Below are 22,528 nucleotides of genomic sequence, written 5' to 3' on the forward strand. Positions count from 1 at the left end.
TTTAGTGTAAGTATATCGCATGCAAATTTGAATCTCAGGTAAATGAATAACTGTGCAGTATAAGTATGTCCCAAACATTGCATGGTACATACTTACACACTAAAAAAATTATTCATTGTTTCTCTGCAATTCAAATTCAACTGGGTGTCCTATATTTTCATTTGTTAAATCTGACAACCCAAGTTCAAGCATAAAGAAGAGGTGGCATTTATTGTCCACACAATTGGTGCCCAATTTAGGCAAGAAGATAAGCAGCTAAAACACTTTACAGAGTTCATTATCCTTTTCTCAGGAGCATTTTGTTTTTGTTTTTGTTTTTGTTTTTTTTTTAAAACACTTTTACTGAAGTATAACATGCATAAAGAAAACCCCATGGTTTACGACTCAATGATTTTTCCCAAAATAAGCACTCCTGTGTAAACACCAAGCACATCAGAACATGCAGTATCGCCAGCCCCAGGATCAGGGCCCACTCCTGCTGGGCCTGAGGATGGCCCGGCCCCTCTCCTGTGGTGGATCTGGAAAGCCTGGGTCTGGGCATAAACACTGGGTTCAGATTCCACCTTGGGCACAAGCACAGTTTCCTCACCTGCCAGATGAGTTTTAATAACATATACATTTCATGGGGTAACTTTGAGGATTAACTGAGATCATGTAAGTGCCTGCAATTGCTCCCAGCACATGGGAGGTACCCAAAAAAAGTTCATTTCCTTCCCTCCCTCTCCAGGAAAGGGGTTTTCCTCCCTAGTTTCCTACCAGGCCTGAGACTGAGAATGAAAACATTATCAGCCATTCTCCTCACAGTCACCCACACTCCAAATACCTCACAAAACTCCTGAGTCCTTCTGTGGGGGACCCCCAGGCACTCAGATCTGAGCTCCCCCTCCACTCCCCCACTGCATTCTAACCGCACAGAGGGGTAGCTGCTTCTGCCCAGCTCACGTGGGCGCTCAATGGACGTTTGCTCATTGAATGAATGAAGGAATGAATGAGTGGATCAACCTACACACCCCACCCCTGGCTCCTCTCCTGCCCACGCGGCTCCGTGCATTTCCCTACTCGGCCCTTTCCCAACCTCCTGCTGCTCTCCATCCACCCCACAATGGAAAACACAGCAGGCGGGGTGCCCAGTCCACATCTGGGTCAGAGAGGACTGCTGTGGTGCAGAGAAGCTCTGAGATTAGTGACCCCAGATCAGTGAGAAGCCTCAGATGATGGTCCAATGCCACAGGCACAGTTAACCATGTGGAACCAGAAAGGAACAGGAATGAAAATCGTTTTTTTTTTGTTTTTTTTTTTTTGCGGTACGCGGGCCTCTCACTGTTGTGGCCTCTCGCGTTGCGGAGCACAGGCTCCGGACGCGCAGGCTCAGCGGCCGTGGCTCACGGGCCCAGCCGCTCCGCGGCATGTGGGATGTTCCCGGACCGGGGCACGAACCCGCATCCCCTGCACCAGCAGGCGGAATCTCAACCACTGCGCCACCAGGGAAGCCCAAAATCGTTTTTTTAAGGAACAAATAAAGTCCTGAACTTTCCTCAGAAGTAACACGAAGCTTAGTTTAGAGATGCTTTAAATCCACATTCACCCAAGATGAGAAAAGGGTGTGATGGAGCAGGACAAAGACATAGTGAACGGTGCCGGTGGGACCTTGAAGCTGAGGGGACATGTCTGCTCTCTCCAGTTGCCAAACAGAGCCCTTCTTCCTGCCCTTCCCCCCACTCCCTGGGGAATCAGGAGCAGAGACTCTGGTCTCGGTTGAGTCTCCAGCTTCAGTGCCTGTGGCAGAGTAACACCACCAAAAGATTTCCCTTAGAACAAAGGGAAAGCCTGGAAGCAGGCTTTGTTGGGTTCTATGGCTGAGCCAGTGAACCACCCTAGGCAAGCTACTTCATCGCTCTTACTTCCCCCAGCTTCAAAACGGGGAAGTAGTCACGGGCGCACTGCGGGGCTTCAGGGAGCCTGAGAGCCGGCGTCGGTGAAACCCCTGCACATCACTCCTTCATAAACGGTCCTGAGCCTCACATGGGAACGATGGTTTTAAAACAGAGGTTTTAACATCACTTTTAGGCTTGACTGAGAGTGTAACACAGGGTAAATCATTCACTCCCCTTTCTGAGAAAAGACAAAACAGTGCTTTTTAAGACTATCCATTTAGAATCTGCAGGATAGGTGAGCTACCTGCAAGGCACACACAGACATGAGTTTCCTGGGGGACCAAGAACAAGACATCTTTCAGGAAAGGGCCTTAACAACTAACCCACCCAGAGGAAGGAGCTTGGAACAGTAATATCCACCATGCATGGACCAGGAGAGGGGAGGATGTGGAGGGGGAAGGCTAGTTGGACAATGGCTCTAATTCTGGGAGTGAGGAATGGGGTAGAGGGGAATGAAAGATTTTTTCTGAACCCAGGAGTGACAGGATCTGGTCATTTTAACAGGCTCAACCTGGCTGCCAATTGGGTCAGATCTTCAGGAAAACGGTTGGCCAGACAGAAGAAAGACTTTCTGATGATCAGAACTGGCTGACCCTTCTCTGGCTGCCTTGAGACTGAGCCCCCCTGAGTTGCTGGTGATCACAGGAGGAAAGAAGGGTTTCCTGCTGCATGGAGGGGAGAGAGGCCCCCAGCTCTCGGTTCGGACTCCATAATTACTGGCCGCTGGCCCTGCAAAAAAAGTCAAGACAGTAGCTGGGGTGACACAAAGTTCCCTGGGCAGTTCCAGAAACTAAACGGAAGTACGACTTCCAACAGGCAACAGAAATGGAAAGTGCCTCATTCACTGGCTTCTGATCTCTAGTTTTGTGACATACCAAGAGGCCTTCTACCAGTACAATTCTCACCGAAGTCTCAATTCACTCAGATGCTTAAAATATTAAATATCTATGTGTTTAAAAGAGTCTGTCTGGGGCTTCCCTGGTGGCGCAGTGGTTGAGAGTCCGCCTGCCGATGCGGGGGACACGGGTTCGTGCCCCAGTCCAGGAAGATCCCACAAGCTGCAGAGCGGCTGGGCCCGTGAGCCATGGCCGCTGAGCCTGCGCGTCTGGAGCCTGTGCTCCGCAATGGGAGAGGCTACGACAGTGAGACGCCCACATACCGCAAAAAAAAAAAAAAAAAAAAAGAGTCTGTCTTAACAGTGATTATCCCTAGGTAGAACGATGGGTGCCTTTTACTATTATCTTTGTCTATATGTTATGACTTTTCTACAGTTAGTTGTTTGTTTAAATGTCTTAAAAATGACAAAAAACACAGAAGAAAGCTGGTGAAAAAAATCAAACCCTTCAGAGAACATAGTTCTTTTAGCATATATGTATAACTGAGTCACTCTGCTGTACAGAAGAAATTAACACAACATTGTAAATCAACTACACTTCAATAAAATTTTTTAAAAAACAAGAGCATAGTAACTACCAGAAAAGGGATGAAAATCTCTTGTGAAGATATTTCAACAGAAGCAGTTGGAAGGTTATCAGCCAAGCAACAGCAGCTTGGAGAGCAGGTGGTTGAGAAAGCAACAAGCAGAGAGAGCCCAAAGAAACTCCTGAGCCAGCTCGACTCAAGGACCACAGAACTGGTGCAGCCACTATGGAAAACAGTATGGAGGTTCCGGAAAAATATAAAAACAGAACTACTGTATGATCCAGCAATTCCACTTCTGGGTATATATCTGAAGAAAATGAAAACACTGATTCAAAAAGGTACATGCAGGGACTTCCCTGGCGGTCCAGTGGTTAAGACTCTGCGCTTCCCCTGCAGGGGGCACCGGTTTGATCCCTGGTCGGGGAACTGAGATCCCGCATGCCATGTGGTGTGGCCAAAAAAAAAAAATAAAAACAACGCCCAGAAGGTACATGTACCCCAATGTTCATAGCAGCACATTTACAAGAGCCAAGATATGGAAGCAACATAATCACCTATCAACAGATGAGTGGATACAGAAGATGTGCCATTCACACACACACACACACACACACACACACACACACACACACACACACACACAGCGGAATACTACTCAGCCATAAAAAAGAATGAAATTCTGCCATTTGCAGCAACATGGATGGACCTAGAGAATATTATGCTTAACTAAATAAGTCAGAGAAAGACAAATACTGTATGATATCACTTATATAATACAACACAAATAAATGATATGCAAAACAGAGACTCATGATATAGAAAAATAGTACAAAATAGTACAAATGAATGTATATATAAAACAGAAATAGACTCACAAATACAGAAAACAAACTTGTGGTTTAGCCTCAACCGAGACCACAGTCTCTGCTCTGTGGTTTTCCCTCTCCCAAGGGGGAGGAACAAACTAGGGGTATGGGATTAACAGATACAAACTACTACATATAAAATAGATAAACAACAAGGATATACTGTATAGCATAGGGAATTATAGCCATTATCTTGTGATAACTTATAATGGAGAATAATCTGCAAAAATACTGATCACTAAGCTGTATACCTGAAACCAATATAATATTGTAAATCAACCATACTCCAATTAAGTATATATAAAAGAACCATGGGAGGGCTTTCCACACTGCTGGTAGGAATGTTACATGGCACAGTCATGCTGAGAAACTTTCTGGCAGTTTCTGTAAAAGTTAAACATACTCCTACCATATGATCTAGAAATTCTACTCCTAGATACATACCCCAGAGAAATGAGCGCATATGTCCACACAAATGATCAAAGCAGACTTACTCATAATGGCTCTACACTGAAAGAACCCAAGGTTCCTCCACAGGGAGATAGAAAAACTGTGGTGTATTCATACCATGGGCTACTACTCAGCAGTACAAGAGGACCAACCACTGATACAGGCGGCAACAGAGATGAATTTCAGACATTGTCTGAGTGAAGTAAGCCAGACAAAAGAGTACTACAGTAGATTCTCACTATTTGAGGCAGTTATGTTCCATAAGGTCACCGCAAATACCAAATTAGTGAATAGTGAATCACTGCTCCCAGAGGAAACACAAGGTTAGGTTCCTGTGAGCCTCTGGTCACAATGTTTTCATCCAGCAAAAAATACACAACTTGTTTTATCCATTTCTGTTTAAAGATACCTTATTTAGTATATACTGTTCTTCATTAACATTGAACTCATGGCCAACAGCCCTGTAAGTCATGCCTGAAGGAAGCTTATCTAACACATGTATTTTCTCCGTAAGGCACATCACAGCCTTCTCAGGTTTAGGACCACTAGATGTCACTTCAGCCATTTTTTTACACATGGGCCATTTTAAACAGAGAAATCATCAACAAAGAGCACAAAAGATGCAAAACAACCACACTGCACTAAATAGACCATGAAAAGGACACTTGTTTACAATATGAGAGCAGAAACAAGCAGGCAGAACCTCTCCCAGATCAACCTCAGCCGGGTTTGTGTGTGGGGTGACTCAAATTTCTCGCCGTTCTACACATGTTCCCAAATGATCACCAAAGTGCTGTGAGTATTTGTTTTTTTGTTTTTTGGCTGCGTTGGATCGTCATTGCTGGGCACGGGCTTTTTCTATTTGCGGCGAGCGGGGGTTACTCTTCGTTGCGGTGTGCGGGCTTCTCATTGCAGTGGCTTCTCTTGTTGAGGAGCACAGGCTATAGGTGTGGGGGCTTCAGTAGTTGCAGCATGTGGGCTCAGTAGTTGTGCCTCGCAGGCACTAGAGCGCAGGCTCAGTAGTTGTGGCTCGCGGGCTCTAGAGCGCAGGCTCAGTAGTTGTGGCTCACGGGCTCTAGAGCGCAGGCTCAGTAGTTGTGCCTCGCAGGCACTAGAGCGCAGGCTCAGTAGTTGTGGCTCGCGGGCTCTAGAGCGCAGACTCAGTAGTTGTGGCACACGGGCTTAGTTGCTCCGCGGCATGTGGGATCTTCCCGGACCAGGGCTCAAACCCGTGTCCCCTGCATTGGCAGGCGGATTCTTAACCACTGCGCCACCAGGGAGGCCCATGCTGTGAGTATTGATCTGGGGTTACAAATAAATTTTAGCAAGCAGGCAAATTCACAGATACAGAATCCGTGAGTAATGAGGATCAACTGTGTATGAATACCACGTGGATCTATTTACATTATGTTAGGGGGCAGGCAAAACTAATAAATGATTTTTTAAAAAATCAGAACAGGGGTTGCCTGGGGATGGACACTGCCTGGAAGAGGCAGGAGGGAACTTTCTGGGGGCGGAACTGCTCTGTCTTGATAGGAGTGTGGGTTACACGGGTGCATGTGTTTGTCAAAACTCATTGAACTACACGTTATTTCACTGTATGTTATTTCCTTTCTTGGCTTCCTCTGCTCTCTGGCTGTAAACTTGGGCAGAGTTGCCCTCCCCACACCCACACGCCCACGGTCAGGCATGGGTAACGAGGGTGGCAGCCACAGGTGGACCACGGGCAGATGAGGGGCTGCCGTCTCCTGTCCACTGGGCTTCTGAAACTGACCTGTAAGGCTGGCCAACAAAGGGACTCCATCTGAGCTCCGCCACCTGAGAGGGAAGCCTCAGCTACTTCCCAACAAGCCCCAGATAACTGGGTCTTTGGCAGCTGCCTGGAAAGCCACCCTGATGCGGCCACTCTCCTGCACGCCCAGGTGAGGCCACCAGAGCCTGGCTGGAGGCTCACGGGGTGGGCAGCCTGTCAGCGGGGGCCCCCAGAGGGGCCAAATCCCAAAGGGCCCACTTCCCACCTCTTGACAGGAAACACTTGTCTAACTACAGAGACGGGATGGGTGATCTCTTCGGAGGCTCTGCCTGTACTTGAGAAACTGAGGGGGGCTTTACCCGGAAAACTGGCTCAGCTGCAGATACCTCCTGCCCCATCACGCCCTGTGCAGACACCAGCTTCAGACCCCAGAGTATCTGCTTCCTCCATCAGAACACACATGAGCCTCAGTGGGCCTGTTCGGGGGGTGCAGGCGGCAATCATGAAATCAGTCTCCTTTGGACAAACTACAGTCCTTTTGTTTAAGCATCTGTGGGTCTGAATGAATCAAGGGAGCTTGGCTTTCGGGTGGAAAAAGGTAAAGGTGCTTTGATACTTCTGAGAAAATACTAACTGTAAGTGCTTGTCCAGTAAATGATCACCACATGCCAGAGCCTGTTCTAAGTGCTTCATATAGCAAAGCCCCGTCCAACAGAAAAATAATGCGAGCCACGTGTCAGTTTACACTTTCAAGTAGCCACGCTTAAAAAGTAAAAACAGATGAAACTAATTTTAATGATGTACTTTACTTAGCCCAACACATCCAAAGTATTCTCATGTCAACATACGATCAGTATAAAAATATTAAGGAGGTATTTTACTTTTTTCTCCCTACACCAAGTCTTCAAACTCCAGAGTATATTTCACATGTATAGCGCATCTCAACTCGAACCGGCCACCTCTCGAAGTGCTGAGTAGCCTCCTGTGCTGTGGCTCCCGCACTGGCCAGTACAGATTGTACTAATTAATTTAGTCCTCACAGCAACTATATCCACATTTTCCTAATGGGGAAACTGAGGCATGAGGATGATGGCAGTTCCAGAGCCCACAGTCTTATATGGCTTTTCATTCCCACAAAGAGCTCCTCAAATTCTGATTTTTAGTGTAACAGGAATGTCTGCTCAGCTAAGAAAACATCTGCCAGCGCATCTCCCTGCTCCCATCCAAACTTCCCCAGGCCTCTGCTGAGCTGGTCCCTGGAGCTCGGTGAAGTTTCCACCCAGACAAACCTGGCATCCCAACCGCTTCCAGGCCCCCACTCCTCAGCTACCCGAGACACCTTCTGCACACACGGGAAAGCTCTTCCGAGTAACTGCCAGTCAGGGTGAGGGTCGTAGACAGCCAGCCCGGCGCTGTGTGCCCACCACAGGGGTAACACCCCACACTCCAAGCACTGACACTCAGGAGGGCGTCAGGGAACACATCCCTTCCGTCCACTGGCCGGGGCGTTCACCATTTGTTCAAGTACATACTGAGCATCTACTGTGTACCAGGCACCGCCCTAGGCCCTGGGGGTACAACAGTGACCAGCACAGACACCCCACACCCAGCAGAGGGCCAGGCAGTAAGTCTGGCACAAGAGAAGCCCCACAAATGCTAAGCCAGTCTCTTGTATACAGTAGGCGATCCATAATGGCTCTTGAGGGAATACGCTCTTTGCGCTTGGAACTGGAAGTGGTGACGGACAGAGGTGGGGGAAGGGTCTGGGTAGGACTGGGGTTGGGGTTGGTGAGAGCCTTGGGAACCTGGCCGGAAAGTCAGTGCCCCACTCAAGGTTCACGCCCACAACCCCTGCTTCAGGACTGCCTCCAAAGCTCCATCCAGCCAAGCAAGACAGGAAACCATCCAGAGACGCACCCAGGTTCCACGCTGTCCTACCGAAATCCCCTCCTCCTCAAAATGTGGTCATGTCTCAAGTTTGCCCTGGGGAGCAGGACTTCTCCGGGCTTACAGACTAGCCCACCTGCCACCGACCGTGTCACCCAAGTCCTTGCCCAATAAGCTCATCCTCCTCCTCAGACGGGGTAGCACAGATATCAGCACAGCGCGTCACAGCTACCACCGGGAACAAGCGACAAAGAAACTGTGTCTGTAGCATCCACTGCGTCTCAGTCCACGGGCACTGTAACTAAAACATTCTGATTTTTTACTCTGATTGCATAACATTATAAATACACGCCATGATTCATTCATTCAACAAATAGTTCACGAGTAACTTCTATAGACCAGGCCCCGTGTTTTGTGTATTGAATCTTACCACTAAATCAGTGTTTGGTTTTATTTCCTCATTTTCCTTATTTCTTAAGGGCTGCTTTATCATAGAGTGTCCTTTTTTTTTTCCCAAAAGAATAGAGTTCTGAGTTCATGAGCAAGGCCCATGATGACCAAGCATTATTAGTGGGAGAAGGGCATTTTGGAGTCACCTCTGCTGGGACATGATCTCACGGAGGGACCTGGTGGGCCAACCAGACGCACCTGCCATCACCACCCACTGGCCTGCTGCCTGGGGCGTGTCTGTTGTTTTCCATGTCCTTCCCTCCCCGGGCTTCTGCGCTCTGTTGCTGGTTTCTCTGCAAGCCAGTGAGGGACCAGCTTCCATTCAACTGATGCCCGCATGCCTCCCATACAGTGCCTGCAGCAGGTCCTGCCTCCAAACGCTGTCACCCTCAGAGCCAGGAGTCTCCTCCCAGGCAACAGCCCTGAATCAAAAAGTGGCTCTGGCGGCTCGGAGCACAGGAAAGGAAACAGAATTAGAAGGAGCACAGGACCTCCAGTCCCTGTCAGGTGAGGAAACCAAGGGCAGCAAAGTGAAGCAGGGTGTCCAAGCCAGCACAGCCCTCAAGCATCGCCAGGCAGGCCTGCATCTTGCTGAGCCTGCTGCCAGCATGTTCCACGTGACAATAACTCTGTCAGCAAACGCCCTGGGGCCCAGCCCTGAAATCCATCTCTCTCTAAATTCACTACCTTACTGCACCAGCAGGAAGCAATGCAAACTAAGGAGCCGGAGAGGGGAACAGAACAGGCGATGTTTCAGCAGATAGGAAACCTCTACCCGGCTCCCTGGGGCCAGCCCTGATCGTCATGTGAGCAAACACGGCCACGACTTGGCTCCACTCTGCTGAAAGGAAACCATTAACTCAGCTCATGGGGAGGTTTGGGAGAACAGGGAAGCCACTGTCAGGCTCTAGGCAGCGAAAGGCCAGTCTGCTACTGTCTTAGCGTACTGAGGTGACCGTCACATGCAGTTGGGCCCAGAGCCTGCTGTGATGGGTTCACCCCGACTCAGGGCCTGCATTATAAGACGGGGGCCTTGTCCACGACGTCCTGAATGACCTGGGTCACGACACCTCCCAGGATCAGTGGCAGGGCAGACCCACGCTGAACTGAAGTCCCCTCCTCTTGAATGACAGACAGCATCACGGCAGGCTTCCAGAACTTTCAATATGTTACAAAGACATGTGTCGGGGAAGGAAGGTAGAGGCCCTGATACGCTCCTGACCAACTTCCAGTGACCGGGAGTAACCGGACCACGCTCCCCTGGGACACACAGAGACGAACTACAGAACAAAACAGATGAGGGAAGAACTTGGCCAAGTCTAAACCACGGTGGCTCTCAAAATTTAAAAATAACCTGGATCTAAAATACTCCCTCGGAAACACTCAGGCAGAGAGTCTCCAGCCTTCCAGCGTGACCCTGAGATTCTGTGTCCAGCTGGTTTCCCTGGGAGGGGACATATGAAAAACAAAACCCGAAATGGATATAAATATTTGGTGACAAGTACTACCCTGCAGTTGACACGCCTGGGAACTTTTGGAGGCCTGTTTTGTTTTAGGGTAAAGGTTTCTGTTCGGTTTGCCAGATGGACTCTGAGTGTAGTTTCATCCAACGCTGGGTTTTGAGCATCTCCGCACACGGCCTGGGGTGGATACTGACCCTTAGACCAAGGCATCCTAGCTGCCCCCAAGGAAAGTGTGGGCTGGCACACCCCTGTCCTTGCCCACAAACCTTAGGGTGTCACACAGGCACCCCCGAGGGCATGGCCCGCTCGCCCTAACCAACACCCTTCAGGGGAACAGGAGAAGTCAAGGGCCAAGGGGCTGTGGGCAGTCAAGGCCCCTACGCGGCCCATGTATGTGCCTCTGAGCCTCCACGATTCTGTCACTGCCTGGCAGGGAGGGGCTGGTACAAGCCAAGGCTCCCGGCCTGAAGATGAACTTGGGTGCACCCGTAGCTGCAAGAGTGGGATCCGCCCCTCTAGCCAGCTTGGGCAGTCATCCATGGCCTGCCTTCCTCATTGCTCCAGCAGAGAAGCGGGAGACCTCAGGCCTGATTTACTCATAGCCACAATGCCTTCTGGGATCCCTTTGTCAGAAAGCCACTGTGCTCCCAGGAGCTCCGAGCCAGCGCAGCACGGCGGTCAGGATCCTGGACTCAGCAAAGCTCCTTCATAAATGCATTAGGCAGGTTACTTAGGTTCTGTTCTGCATACCTCAGTTTCCCCGTCTATAAAATGGGGATCATAAAATAGAGTTGTTGGAAGGATTAAACAAGTTAATGCGTGTGAGATGATTAGCAAAGTGCCTGACACGGAGCAACTTGCTCAATAAATTTTAGCAAAACTATCTCAGAGCTGTAACCCCAGCTAAACATCCCTTCCTCTTCCCCCTCCACATCCTAACTGAGGCCCCTCCATTCCTTCAACAGACAACCACCCAGCCCCACGATCTGGGGCCCTGACAGTGCCAGGCCCCAAGGCCACTGTCCCATTTCAAGCCTGAGACCCAGAAACGCTGAGGGTACCGCGAGAGCCCTCGGAGATGTCCTGGGATATGCCAGCAAAAACAAGCTCAGTGAGCCCCATGGCCAGTGCTCCCAGCTGTCCCCCACACTAGGGACCCCAAGTTTAATTAGAATGAGAATCTCAAAAGGCCTCTAGAGGGACTTCCCTGGTGCTGCAGTGGTTAAGAATCCACCTGCCAATGCAGGGGACACGGGTTCGATCCCTGATCTGGGAAGATCCCACATGCCGCAGAGCAACTAAGCCCATGAGAGCCACAACTACTGAGCCCTCCAAAAATAAATACATAAAATAAATAAATTAATTTTTTTAAAAAAGGCCTCTTGGGTGGGTGACCCCTGTAATATCAGTGGCTCCCCATGTGTGGTTGTTTCCTACAGGAAATCTTCAGTCCTTCCTAATCTCACTTTCATCAGACACACCACAAAGCAAACTGGCTTCTAGCTCAGTAAACGTTTCTACATCTGGCCAAAGAGCCAAGAACCACAGCACATCCTGCAGCCTGCATCATCGCGGGCTCCAGCCACTACTTGGGACTGGAAACTTTCTGCAGAAAAATCTTAACACTCATTATTCTAAGGGTGGCAGGCATGTCAGTGATTCATGGTTCTTGTTTTAACTGTATGTATTTTCCAGAATACCTACAGTAAAAATGATTACTGCTTACAACTGAAAATGTAACTGTAACTAAAGAAACAAAAAAGTTGTTTTTAATTCTGTAGAGGCCTGGAAGGGAGATGAGATGCTAGGCCATTCAGCCCTCTGCCTTTCCGGGCTCTTGCCACTGTGGACAATACTGCTGCCCAGTCCCTTGTTACTCAGTCAGCTAAAATCAGGCGTCCGATTGTACCCACAGCCAGAGCACTTTGGGGTAGGAAGAGACCTCAGAGGTGGCCCTGGCTCAGCACAGAGGAAGAGCAAGCAGCCCCACATCACACCTGGGGCTGTTGGTAGGCTCGGGCCCAGAACACCTGCTGCCTCACTCCCAAACACACGATGCATTTCTTCCACAGTTCCTTCTCCTGAGCGGGAGATCCAGAGATGTAAAGAAACACAACTTTTTTAAAAAAACCTTTGGCAAGAGTCATGGCTAAAGGTCAACTCGATATTCTGCATTATGAATGGAAAGAGCAGGAAAATTAGATGGAAAAAACAAGACATTTTTTCCTGGTCACAGAGGAACACAGCAGGAACATTCCGAGGAGGGAGAACCTCAGAAAGACAGCCTGATGGGCTGAGGCAGCTGCCGTGGGAAACGGCTGTCAGGACTGGCCAGGGCTACAGCTGGAGACCTGCCGCCGCGAGGGGGATGGCAGGGGGGCAGCACCGCGCTGGCCAGAGGACATCGGCTGGGGAACAGCAAGGGCAAGGGCCCTGTGGTGGGAAAGAACTCCATAAGCTCAGGGACCAGCAACGAGGCCAGTGCGACAGAAGCCGGTGATCACGGCCGGGTTGGGGGGGACACCCCGAGTGCAGGCCTGAGGCCGGGGTGACAGAAGAGTGGCTGTCACTCCAAGTGCAAGGGCTGAGTCTGACCGTCCAGTGTCCTTCCAAGCCCAGTGCTAAGAGCACAGCGGGGAGCGGACAAGCGTGCCTTGCCGACACGTGGACCAGTGAACAGATGAATCACTCTGAATGAACTGTAGGGGCTGCTGATCGTCCCCCTACCCCGAAATCTCAGAAGAGAAATCCTGTGGGGAGAGCGGGCAGTAGGGACAGGGCTAAAGCGTATGATGAAAAGTCCATCCCTTCAACACCAAAACGGTGTTGGAGCCCTGACCACTGACCACACGGGAGCAGCCATTGGTACAGAGTGAGCTGGATGGCCCTGCTGACAGCACCCACTCCTTGCTGTCCCAGCCTCAGCTGCACTCCGATCAGCCACATGCTCTCCATCCATCCAAAGACCTGCATGAAAGGTTTTTTAATTATCTCAAGGTTTCAGAAGTTACTTCAAACCACACAAGTGCTCAGAAACTCATGTTTGGGGACTTCCCTGGTGGTCCAGCGGTTAAGACTCCATGCTCCCAATGCAAGGGGCCAGGGTTCGATCCCTGGTCAGGAAACTAGATTCCGCATGCATGCCGCAACTGAAGATCCAGCGTGCACAACTAAAAAAAGAAAGATCCCATGTGCCACAACTAAGACCCAACCCTGCCAAATAAATAAATAAATATATATTTTTAAAACCCTCATGTTTGCAGTCATAAGTCACAACTCTCCCTGGTGGGTAGTGGTGACTGTAAGGGGGGCACACGGCAGGGGGCTTCTTGGGTGCTGGTCGTGCTCTGTGCTTTGATCTGAGGGCTGCGTGTCTTCACTTTGTGAGCATCTACAATATACGTATACTATACATCAATAGAAATTTAAAATATATACCTTCGTGGTTTTGAGGGGAAGATTACCTGGCCTACAAAAAAACATGCACACAAGCTACCCAATTTCTAAACAGCTGGGAATCCCCATGTCTCAGGGTGCACACCGGCTAGGCTAGACAGGCAGAATTGGATTCTTTTTTTTAAAATAAATTTATTTATTTTATTTATTTATTTTTGGCTGCATTGGGTCTTCGTTGCTGCGTGCGGGCTTTCTCTAGTTGTGGTGAGCGGGGGGCTACTCTTCGTTGTGGTGCGCCGGCTTCTCATTGTGGCAGGTTCTCTTGTTGTGGAGCACGGGCTCTAGGCGTGCAGCCTTCAGTAGTTGTGGCTCACGGGCTCTAGAGCGCAGGCTCAGTAGTTGTGGCGCACGGGCTTAGCTGCTCCGTGGCATGTGGCATCTTCCCAGACCAGGGCTCGAACCTGTGTCCCCTGCTTTGGCAGGCGGATTCTTAACCACTTCGCCACCAGGGAAGCCCAGAATTGGATTCTTGAGTGTCATTTACCAAAGTTACCTAAGGATCAGAAATTTACTTCCATGGCTATAGAAGCCTGGATTCAGCGGGTCCAAATTATGGCACCACGTCTCCACAAGGAATGTGGGCAGAAGTTCCCACACTTGGTCATGCCAGCTACTCAGACAGGGCCAGGTGGTTAATGATCTTCTGCCCGCTTCTGCTACTTCAGCACTTGGTTTGGGTTTACTGCAATGCCTGATATCTGGGGGGTAAGCAGGGCCTCTGGGGTACACACAGGCCCCTATCCTGAATTCTGGAGGGGCCCCTCTTCTACAGGATTGGCCCACGTTGTTTCCTTTTATATGACAAATGCTCTGAAAATCACCCTCAATTTTTCTTTCAAGGCTGGACTTAAGCCCCATATTTCGAGCATCTGTTGCTAATCAAGTCAGATAAGACGGGCTTAAAAGGTCATTAAGACAACAGGCAGCTCGATGTTGAAGAGACTGTCCAATGGGAGGGAGCAGATAGGACACTTACGGGTTCCTTGTCTGGACTGCTTATTTCACCTCCTGTGTTGCTAGTAAAATGAAATCAACTGTGACAGGCTCCCTGGTCCCTGGCGGGGCAGGACCATCCCCAGAAGGAGTCACACTTGTTCTCAGGCTCTCAGGCTAAGGCAGGTCTGCAGTTGCAGTTTTCTGAGTTCAAATACTGCAGCAGGAATGTCCACCCAAGACAAGAGAACTAAAGACAGAGCCAGGTGCTTCTCTCTCTATGCAGGTGGAGAAGGGCCCATCTGTCCACTTGCTGGGGGACAGAGACCCTGAAACCAGCTTCCTCTCACCTCGCCACCCCGCTGGTGCCTCAGAGTGTGGCTCTCGTGGGAGGCACTAGCAGTGCCTGGTCCCCCAGACCCACACACGGCAGGGAGGGAAGGAGCTGGGGGCTGCAGGTCCCGAGTCCTGATCACGGGGAAGAAGGCCTGGAAAGGGCAGGGAGGCCACTGATGCCCCCGCAGCAGCTGGGCGGAGAGTGAATCTGGAGGGGCAAACGGAGAACATCCAATTCAGCCCCGAAAGACCACCTAGTTCTCCCGTGCGAGCGGTCAGAGCCCCACCTGGCATGGCAGCACCACCGCGGACACCTGTGTGGTCCTGAGCACGTCACGGCCTTGGTTTCTCAACGGTAAACAGAGAATAACGGAGTCTGGCTGTGAAGGTTACATACGGACGCTCAACAGACGTCACTATGGTTAAAATCATGGCCAAGGTCACCAGGAATGGGGTCTTCTCTGCCCGGGACCGGGGATGTGGTGGACACCCAGATCCCTTCGCTGAAGGAGTCTTGGCGCAGCCGCTGGGGAGCGGCAGGAGGGAGCATCACCTATCAGCGACTCAGAGCCGCCTGGCCCGGTCACCTCCACGCCGGGGCGGAACGCGGGGCGGCCCTGAAGGGCTTTTCTAGCTCCCGAGCCCCCTTGGGGTCGCCCCAGGCTTGTCAGGCCCGCACAGCAGCTGGGGCTCCTCCCTGCCCACTCCTGCTCCCTCCTCCTCCTCCCTCCACAGTTAGGGTCCCAATAGCACCCTTAGTCAGCCCCCTGCTCGCTACGTTCTGTCTCAGAGTCAGCTTCCCGGGAAACCCAGCCTGCGCAGGTGGTTTATTTGTGTCCTTTCTCCCTAGAAAGGGGGGAGACGACCAGTGTGAAGAGGACAGATGGCTACCGTGGAGGAAAAGACGGGTGAGAGTAAACAAACTCTTCGCTTCCTCTGCAGGGAACACAGTGGTGTGAGAACAACCACACGGGGTGGGGGAGGGGGGGCATCTTCTGAGCGCAAGGCCCAGGGAGCTGGAAACCCAACAGTGCTAAGAAGCATCAAGAGTTTGTTCTTAACTCTTTCCTCAAGGACAGGAAGACACAAAGAGGCCACAGAGGAACATGGGAGAAGAAAGAGGGGGAAGAAATGCCTCCCTGGGACCAGACTGTCCCGAAGCCACAGAGACCTGGCCTTGGAAAGTGCCAGAAGAGTCCTCGGTGATAAGCTGATCAATAACTGGACACTGAGGTGTCTTCAAACCCAAGCGTCCTCCAAGGTGGTAGCAGGGATTCACAAGCTCTTCCCACAAGGTCAAATGCCCAGGAAGGGGTCCAGGTAACCAACCCAAACATCAACTTTGCTTTGCTTCTGGCTAGAATTACATCGACTCCGATGATGACTGTTAACATTACCCTGATTCTCTCTGGCAAGAGCCCTGTATCAATAGATATTCTTCTATTTAGAAGTAAAATTTCATCCTTATGTAATAAATGTAGTGTGTTGGACAGACAGAATCTTTCAAATAACACCAGATCTAGAGAAGGGAAAGACATCTGCCGATGTGAGCCCCTCAACCAGCCAAGAGCCTCATACTGTGGATGAGCGGGGAGGCCTCGAAGGGACAGTTTGTTCAAGGTCCCACAGCAGGTCTGGGCCACATACTGGCGGCCAGGTGCTCAGAGGAGAGACGTCCTCCTTGGCCACGTGGCCAGGCCCGTTAAGAGTGGCTGGAAGCTCAGCTGCCAAAGCAGGTGGGGGCAGGCCCTCTCCTATATGATGAGCAGAGTGGGGTCCCTGGCATGACCTCTGCAGAGGGCAACTAGGCAACATTTAAAGGCCACAAAGCCCCCAGCCCTGCAACCTACCCCCCGCCCTGCCCCCGGGAGTCTGTCACAAAGCTAGGCTTTCACCTTGCAGTTGGCCCTTCTGAAGTCCACCACGAGGCTGCTTACGTGACCTGGGGCCCATCCACAGAGGGTGACACTGAGCCAACTCAACGCGTGCTGATGCAGAACAGCTGCCAAGACGCACTGTTCAGAGGGAAAGGCAAAGAGCAGGTGGACGGCAGGCCCACAGAGATACACACACATATACACTCATCACACCAGGATGCTCGGCTAGAAACCGGGGTGAGAAAGAGACTAATTTTTCACTCTATGTGTTTTCATGTCTTTTGAATTTTCTACATGTGAATGTAATGCTTAGTCAAAAAATAACTTAAATATGATCCCCTCTATATCAAATATCCAGAATAAGTAAAGCCAGAGAGAGAGAATGTACATTGGTGGTTGCCAGGGGCTGGGAGAGTTGGGGGACTGGGGAGCAACAGATTTATGGGGCTGGGTTTCCTCTGGGGGTGATAAAAATGTTTTGCAACTAGATAGGGGTGGTGTTTGCACCACCCCTATGAGTCATGAGTGGCTAAATGCCACTCATTACTTTTTAAATTAATTCCAAATTAATTTAAATGATTACTTTTATGTTATAGGAAGTTCACCTCAATTAAGGAAAAAACAACCATGAAAATAAATAGATAAATAAAGCAGGCTTTCACATCTGTACTTGGGAGGCAGCTGGGCAATGCTGGTTAGAAGAATGGGCAGGGAACCCCAACTGTGGGGCTCAGACTCCAGCTACAACCAGTTCCCCCTGTGAGACCTGGGATCAATAATCTAAGCTCTCTGAGCTTCAGTTTCCAGGTTGGTGAAATGGGCTTCCTAAGATTACATGAGTAAATTAAACAGTCTAGCACATTGCCTGGCACAGCCCAGGTCCCAGGGCCTCTGCTCTCGCTGTCTGCCCTGCTGGGAACGCCCTTTCCCTGGGCAGACTCGGACTCCGGGTTCACCCCCTTGCCTCCTTCAAGCCTAGCTCCAATGCCACCTTCTCGATGGGATCTTCCCTGATCACCTGATTTAAAACCAGAAACCTCCCTGCACCTCCCTGCCACTCCCTGCCCGGAGGCTCCATCCTCTCCTCTTCCTATTTCTCTCCCTCATACTTGCTTATTGCTTTTGTTCATCTCCTGTCTCCCTCTACTGTGCTGTCTGCTCTGGGGAAGCAGGGGTTTCTGTCTGTCCCATTCATTATGTACCCCATGGCCCAAAGTAGGCACTCAATAAACACGGACTGAATGAATGGCTAGTGTTAGCCAGTATCTCTGCTCTGAGGTAATGTATAAACTTGCCTCCCTGAAAAAATAAAACTGCTGTTTTATTGTTCAATGAGCTTGAATTAAAAATTCAAGATAATTATTGTATTTCATGTGTATGTGGAATCTAAAAAAACAACACAAATGAACAAACACAACAAAACATAAACAGAGTTATAGATACAAACAGGTGGTTGCCTGAGGGGAGAGGGGAAGGGAAGGAAAGAAATAGGTGAGGGAAAGAGGTACAAACTTCCAGCTGCAAAACAAATGAGTCATGGGTATGAAATGTACAGTGTACGGTGTGGGGAATATAGTCAATAACTACATACTATCTTTGGAAGGTGACATATCGTAACTAGGCTTGTCGTGGTGGTGATCAGTTTGAAATGTATAGAAATGCTGAATCACTGTGTTGTGTAATAGGAATTAACATAGTGTTGTAGGTCAATTATACTTCAAAATCAAACTCATAGAAAAAGAGATAAGATTTGTGGCTACCAGAGGTGGGAGGGGGGTGGAGCGGGAGAGGGGGAATTGAACAAAGGCAGTCAAAAGTATAAACTTCCAGTTTTAAGGTATATAAGTACTAGGGGTGTAATGTATAACATGATAAATATAATTAACTCTGCTGTGTGTTATATATATGAAAGTTAAGAGAGTAACTCCTGAGTTCTCATCACAAGGAAAAAGTATTTTTTCTATTTCTTTAATTTGTACCTATATGAGATGATGGATATTCACTAACCTTATTGTGATCATCACTTCAGGATGCATGTAAATCAAATCATTATGCTGTACACCTTAAACCAATACAATGCTGTGTCAATTATATCTCAATAAAACTGGAAGAAAAAAATTTAACAACAGTTTGAACTAAAAAACCCACTGTTTTTCCAGCCAAGAGTTATTCCCAAAGTGGGGGATTTGCAAAGGAGAAGAGATGGTTCACAGTAAGAGGATGCTACAGGCTCTAAAACATAAGCCAGTAAAGAGTCACCCCGACCTCTGACTGCCCAGGGTGGTGTGAGAGCTGTTCCCGCGAGGCTCTCGTGAGAAGAACACAGTGCGAGCTTGAGTGCCTCGGACCCCATCCCTCCAAGCACCTTGGGACGAATCACTCAATGACGCAGAATGAGGCAGATGGAAAGGAGCAAGCCGGTCACCCTCCCTGTCCAGGGCCTTCCCGGACCCTGCCTGGCAGAGCTGCCACCCCAGCAGCACTCAGCTTCCCACAGTTCACAGTCCTCATGTGGGAAAATCGTGACCTCAGTTGTGCAGAGTTCAAAAATGAAAAAATAAAATAAAATAAAGGCAACCCTCAGACTCTTCTAAAAGTAGGCCGTCTTTCTAGTTAGCTCTCCTATGAGACCGCTACATCATTACTCAACAGAAGCATATCACTGCTTTCCTGCTGCCTCCAAACCCTGTGAGGAGAACAAACTGAAGCTAGCAGTCTCCAAGAGTTTGTGGCTTTAAAAGAGAAGAAAACAAAACTTGCAAGTTGGAGTGAAACCAGCAAGAAGCATCTTCCATCCTCTTGGGAGCCACGACTGTGGGTGCAACCTGGCTGCCAGCTGAAAGCCGAGGCGGTGGGGGGTTCCTGAGTTAGAAGGTACCCAATGCACAGGTCTCAAATTCCCCAGAACGTCAGGATCCCGGGCTGGCTTGTGAAAATGCTGATTGCTGGGTCCCACCCCACGGTTTCTGATGCCCGTAGGTCTGGGGTGTGGCCTAAGAATTTGCATTTCTAACTAGTTCCCAGGCTAAGGGTCCAAACTACACTTTGTGAACTACTGGTCTAGAACAAAGCCTTCCATGTCAGTGTTTCACCTCCCTCAACTGAACACAGAACCTGCAGGCAGACACACGCACACACAGGGAGCCACAGAGAGCCCCTGCCCGACCAATGGTCCTCAAACAGCCAGAGCCACCTGGCCCAGCCAACTACAGATGAAACACTCACGGGGTACCTGGACCTAAGAAGCCCATTCAAGTCCTGCCTGAGCCAGTCACTGAGAGAGGCTCTAAGTCACCCCAAAAACCTTTGAAATCCGAAATCACAGCATTTCCCTTTTGGGGGAGCAGTCATGAGTAATCCTGCCCTTCGCACATGGGTAACCCCCAGCTGCAAGATCCGCTTTCTGCCTAGGGATACTTTCAAGTTTCAGAAGAAGCAGCTGAAAGAGGAACACACACAGAGAAAGGCAGGCCACTCAAGGAGAGCTACAGCATCCATGGTGGGGGGCACTTCCCCCAAATGCCCAAATGCAGGGACCCCATCACCCATCATGGGCAATCACACCAGTCTCTCACTCACCAAAGTAATCGGCCTTCGGGTGAGCATCCATCTCACGCTCCAGACGTTGGGTGAGGGCTTCTAATTTCAATTCGGCAGCCGTGGGTCCAAGCTCAGGGCCCGGGATGAGGGTCTGGCAGGGCAGTCTCACCCTGGGGGAACCGGGGCTCTCTGGGAGCACAGGCCCCAGGCTGCCATCAGAGGACCAGCCAGAGGGACTTTCTTTACAAGATAACTCAGGCAGGGTGGACATCACTGGATGGACAAGGCTGAGCTTGGGACCAACGCCAGGGTCTGTACAGCCAGGCTTGGGACCTGGCCCAGGCACTGCACCCAGCTGCATATTGTCCATGCTGGCTGGCGAGGATGAAGGGGCAGAGCTAGAAAGGTAAGATTTGGGGCCATCCTGGAACCAGGGTTGAGGGTCCACAGTGGGTTTGGGCATCATGCCTGAAACCTCACTCCCTACCCCCAAGTTTGTTCTTGGAAGAGGCCCCTGACTGGAGCGGTTCAGGGCCAGGGGCGCTGAGAAAGAAGGGGTCCTGGGCTGAGCAGGTCTCGGTAGGGCCCCGTTCTCTGGGCCTGGGGAAGGGAGGCCAGGGCTCACTCGCTGGGAGGAGGCGGTGGTCCAAAGAGCTGCTGGCTTCTCACTGCTGTGGCCACCAACATCACCATCCTGGCTGTTCTGCAATGACCTGCTGGAGCTCAGGGAAAGCTGCTGCTGGTATAGGTGATGGACCCTGGAGGGTGTAGACAGTGGCGGGCCACTCCCTGGCATGCCAGACCACCCACTTCCTACACCCAGCCTGATGCTGGGGGACACTGCTGGTTCATCGCCCCAGTTGGGGCTTGCCAAAAAGAGGTTGTCATAATAGTCTCCGTGGGTGAGGCAGGAAGGATCCTCACAGGGGCCCGGCCGATGGAAAGCAGACATCTCAGAACTCGCCATGCTCTCCTTGGAGCCACAGTCCTGGCTGCCTTGCCTCGCGCCACGGACACACAGCTTGGCCCTCTGTTCCTGGGGTGGGGACAAGGGCTGCCCAGCCGCGATGGTTGTGGCTGTCCCAGGGGCCACTGTCGAGACAGCGAGAGGAGGCTTCGCAGCACCATCCCCCGTCACCTTGCTGCCCCCATCAGCTTCCCGGTGGGCCTGTGGGCCCAGGCGGCCCCCACCATTCACGGGACCTCGGCTCCCCCTGGGCAGGGTCTCCTCCTGTAGGAGCTGGTGCGGCTGGTGCAGGTGGATTTTGGCCATCTTGGTGGCAAACACCCTGCGTGTTTCCTCAAACTCCGGGTTGTTGCTTGCACCCTTGTCCACTCGGAAGAGTCCATCTTTGGAGGCCTCATACATGTTCAGGTCCTCAATGAATTTACTGGCCTCCAGGCCCAGGTCGTCATACTTATCCATGTTGCTGACAAGTGTCCGGGCCAAGCCTAGATGCTGGGTATTGAGTGTGTGGAGGTGGGCCGGTGGAGGTGCTGGCGAAGGGCAGAGACTCACGTCCAGCCCAGGACAGGTAAAACCTTCCACCTGCCCAGCATGAGAGTCATGACCCCAGGCCTTAGAGTCCAGCCGAGGGTGAGGCCTCAAAATCACTTGGACCAAGTCTGCTTCCAATTCCCTTTCCTCTCGGAGGCGTCCACGTGGGGGCAGCTAGTGGCACTTCGCTGTCCGAGCTGGCTGTGAGTTCTTTCCTCTGTTTCAAATCATAAAAGGAAAAAGAAATAAGGTGGGGAAAAATCACATCCTCCTTAAGCAACCAAACTCGGAAATCCACAACAAGGCAGCAGCCGCTGGACGGGGTTAAGTCTCTCAGAGCGAAGAGCGCAGAGGCCGCGGACGCCGGGCCGGAGCAAAGGCGCGGCGGCGGGAGGCGCTGGAACGTCCCGGGCGCTGGGTCCTCCGCTGCTTCCCCTGGTGGCGCGGAACTGCGATCCTGGCCGGCGCGGAGAGGGATCAGGGTCCGGGGCACATGGGCCGGCCGGGCCCCGGCAGGAAGTTCACGGCAGCCGGGCGGGCGGCCTATTGTCCGATGGCGGCGGTGGCTGGGCGCGCGCGGACCGGAGGGCGGCGGGACGCGGAAGTGAGCGCGCCGGACGCCGTCCCTGCAGCTCGGTCGCCGGCCGGGCACGTCGCGGGCCT

The 22,528-nt window shown here is 51.0% G+C and overlaps 1 protein-coding gene across 2 annotated transcripts in view; it reads right to left on the reverse strand.

Moving 5' to 3' along the window:
* The window catches only part of LIMD1 (LIM domain containing 1), a 73,571-nt gene extending 51,043 nt beyond the window's left edge, over nucleotides 1-22,528 (reverse strand). Inside the window, exons 1-2 of one of the 2 annotated variants that reach the window (XM_067044464.1) lie at nucleotides 20,407-22,522; nucleotides 13,794-15,158 (exon numbers count right to left, since the gene is read on the reverse strand). In XM_067044464.1, the coding sequence (XP_066900565.1) occupies nucleotides 14,893-15,158; nucleotides 20,407-21,793 (1,653 nt within the window). In that variant the 5' untranslated portion in view covers nucleotides 21,794-22,522 and the 3' untranslated portion in view covers nucleotides 13,794-14,892. Of the gene's footprint in view, nucleotides 1-13,793; nucleotides 15,159-20,406 lie in introns of those variants that run through there. The other variant, XM_067044463.1, reaches the window with a different exon arrangement.

Source organism: Kogia breviceps, chromosome 10 (assembly GCF_026419965.1).
Source record: "Kogia breviceps isolate mKogBre1 chromosome 10, mKogBre1 haplotype 1, whole genome shotgun sequence".
NCBI lineage: Eukaryota > Metazoa > Chordata > Mammalia > Artiodactyla > Physeteridae > Kogia > Kogia breviceps.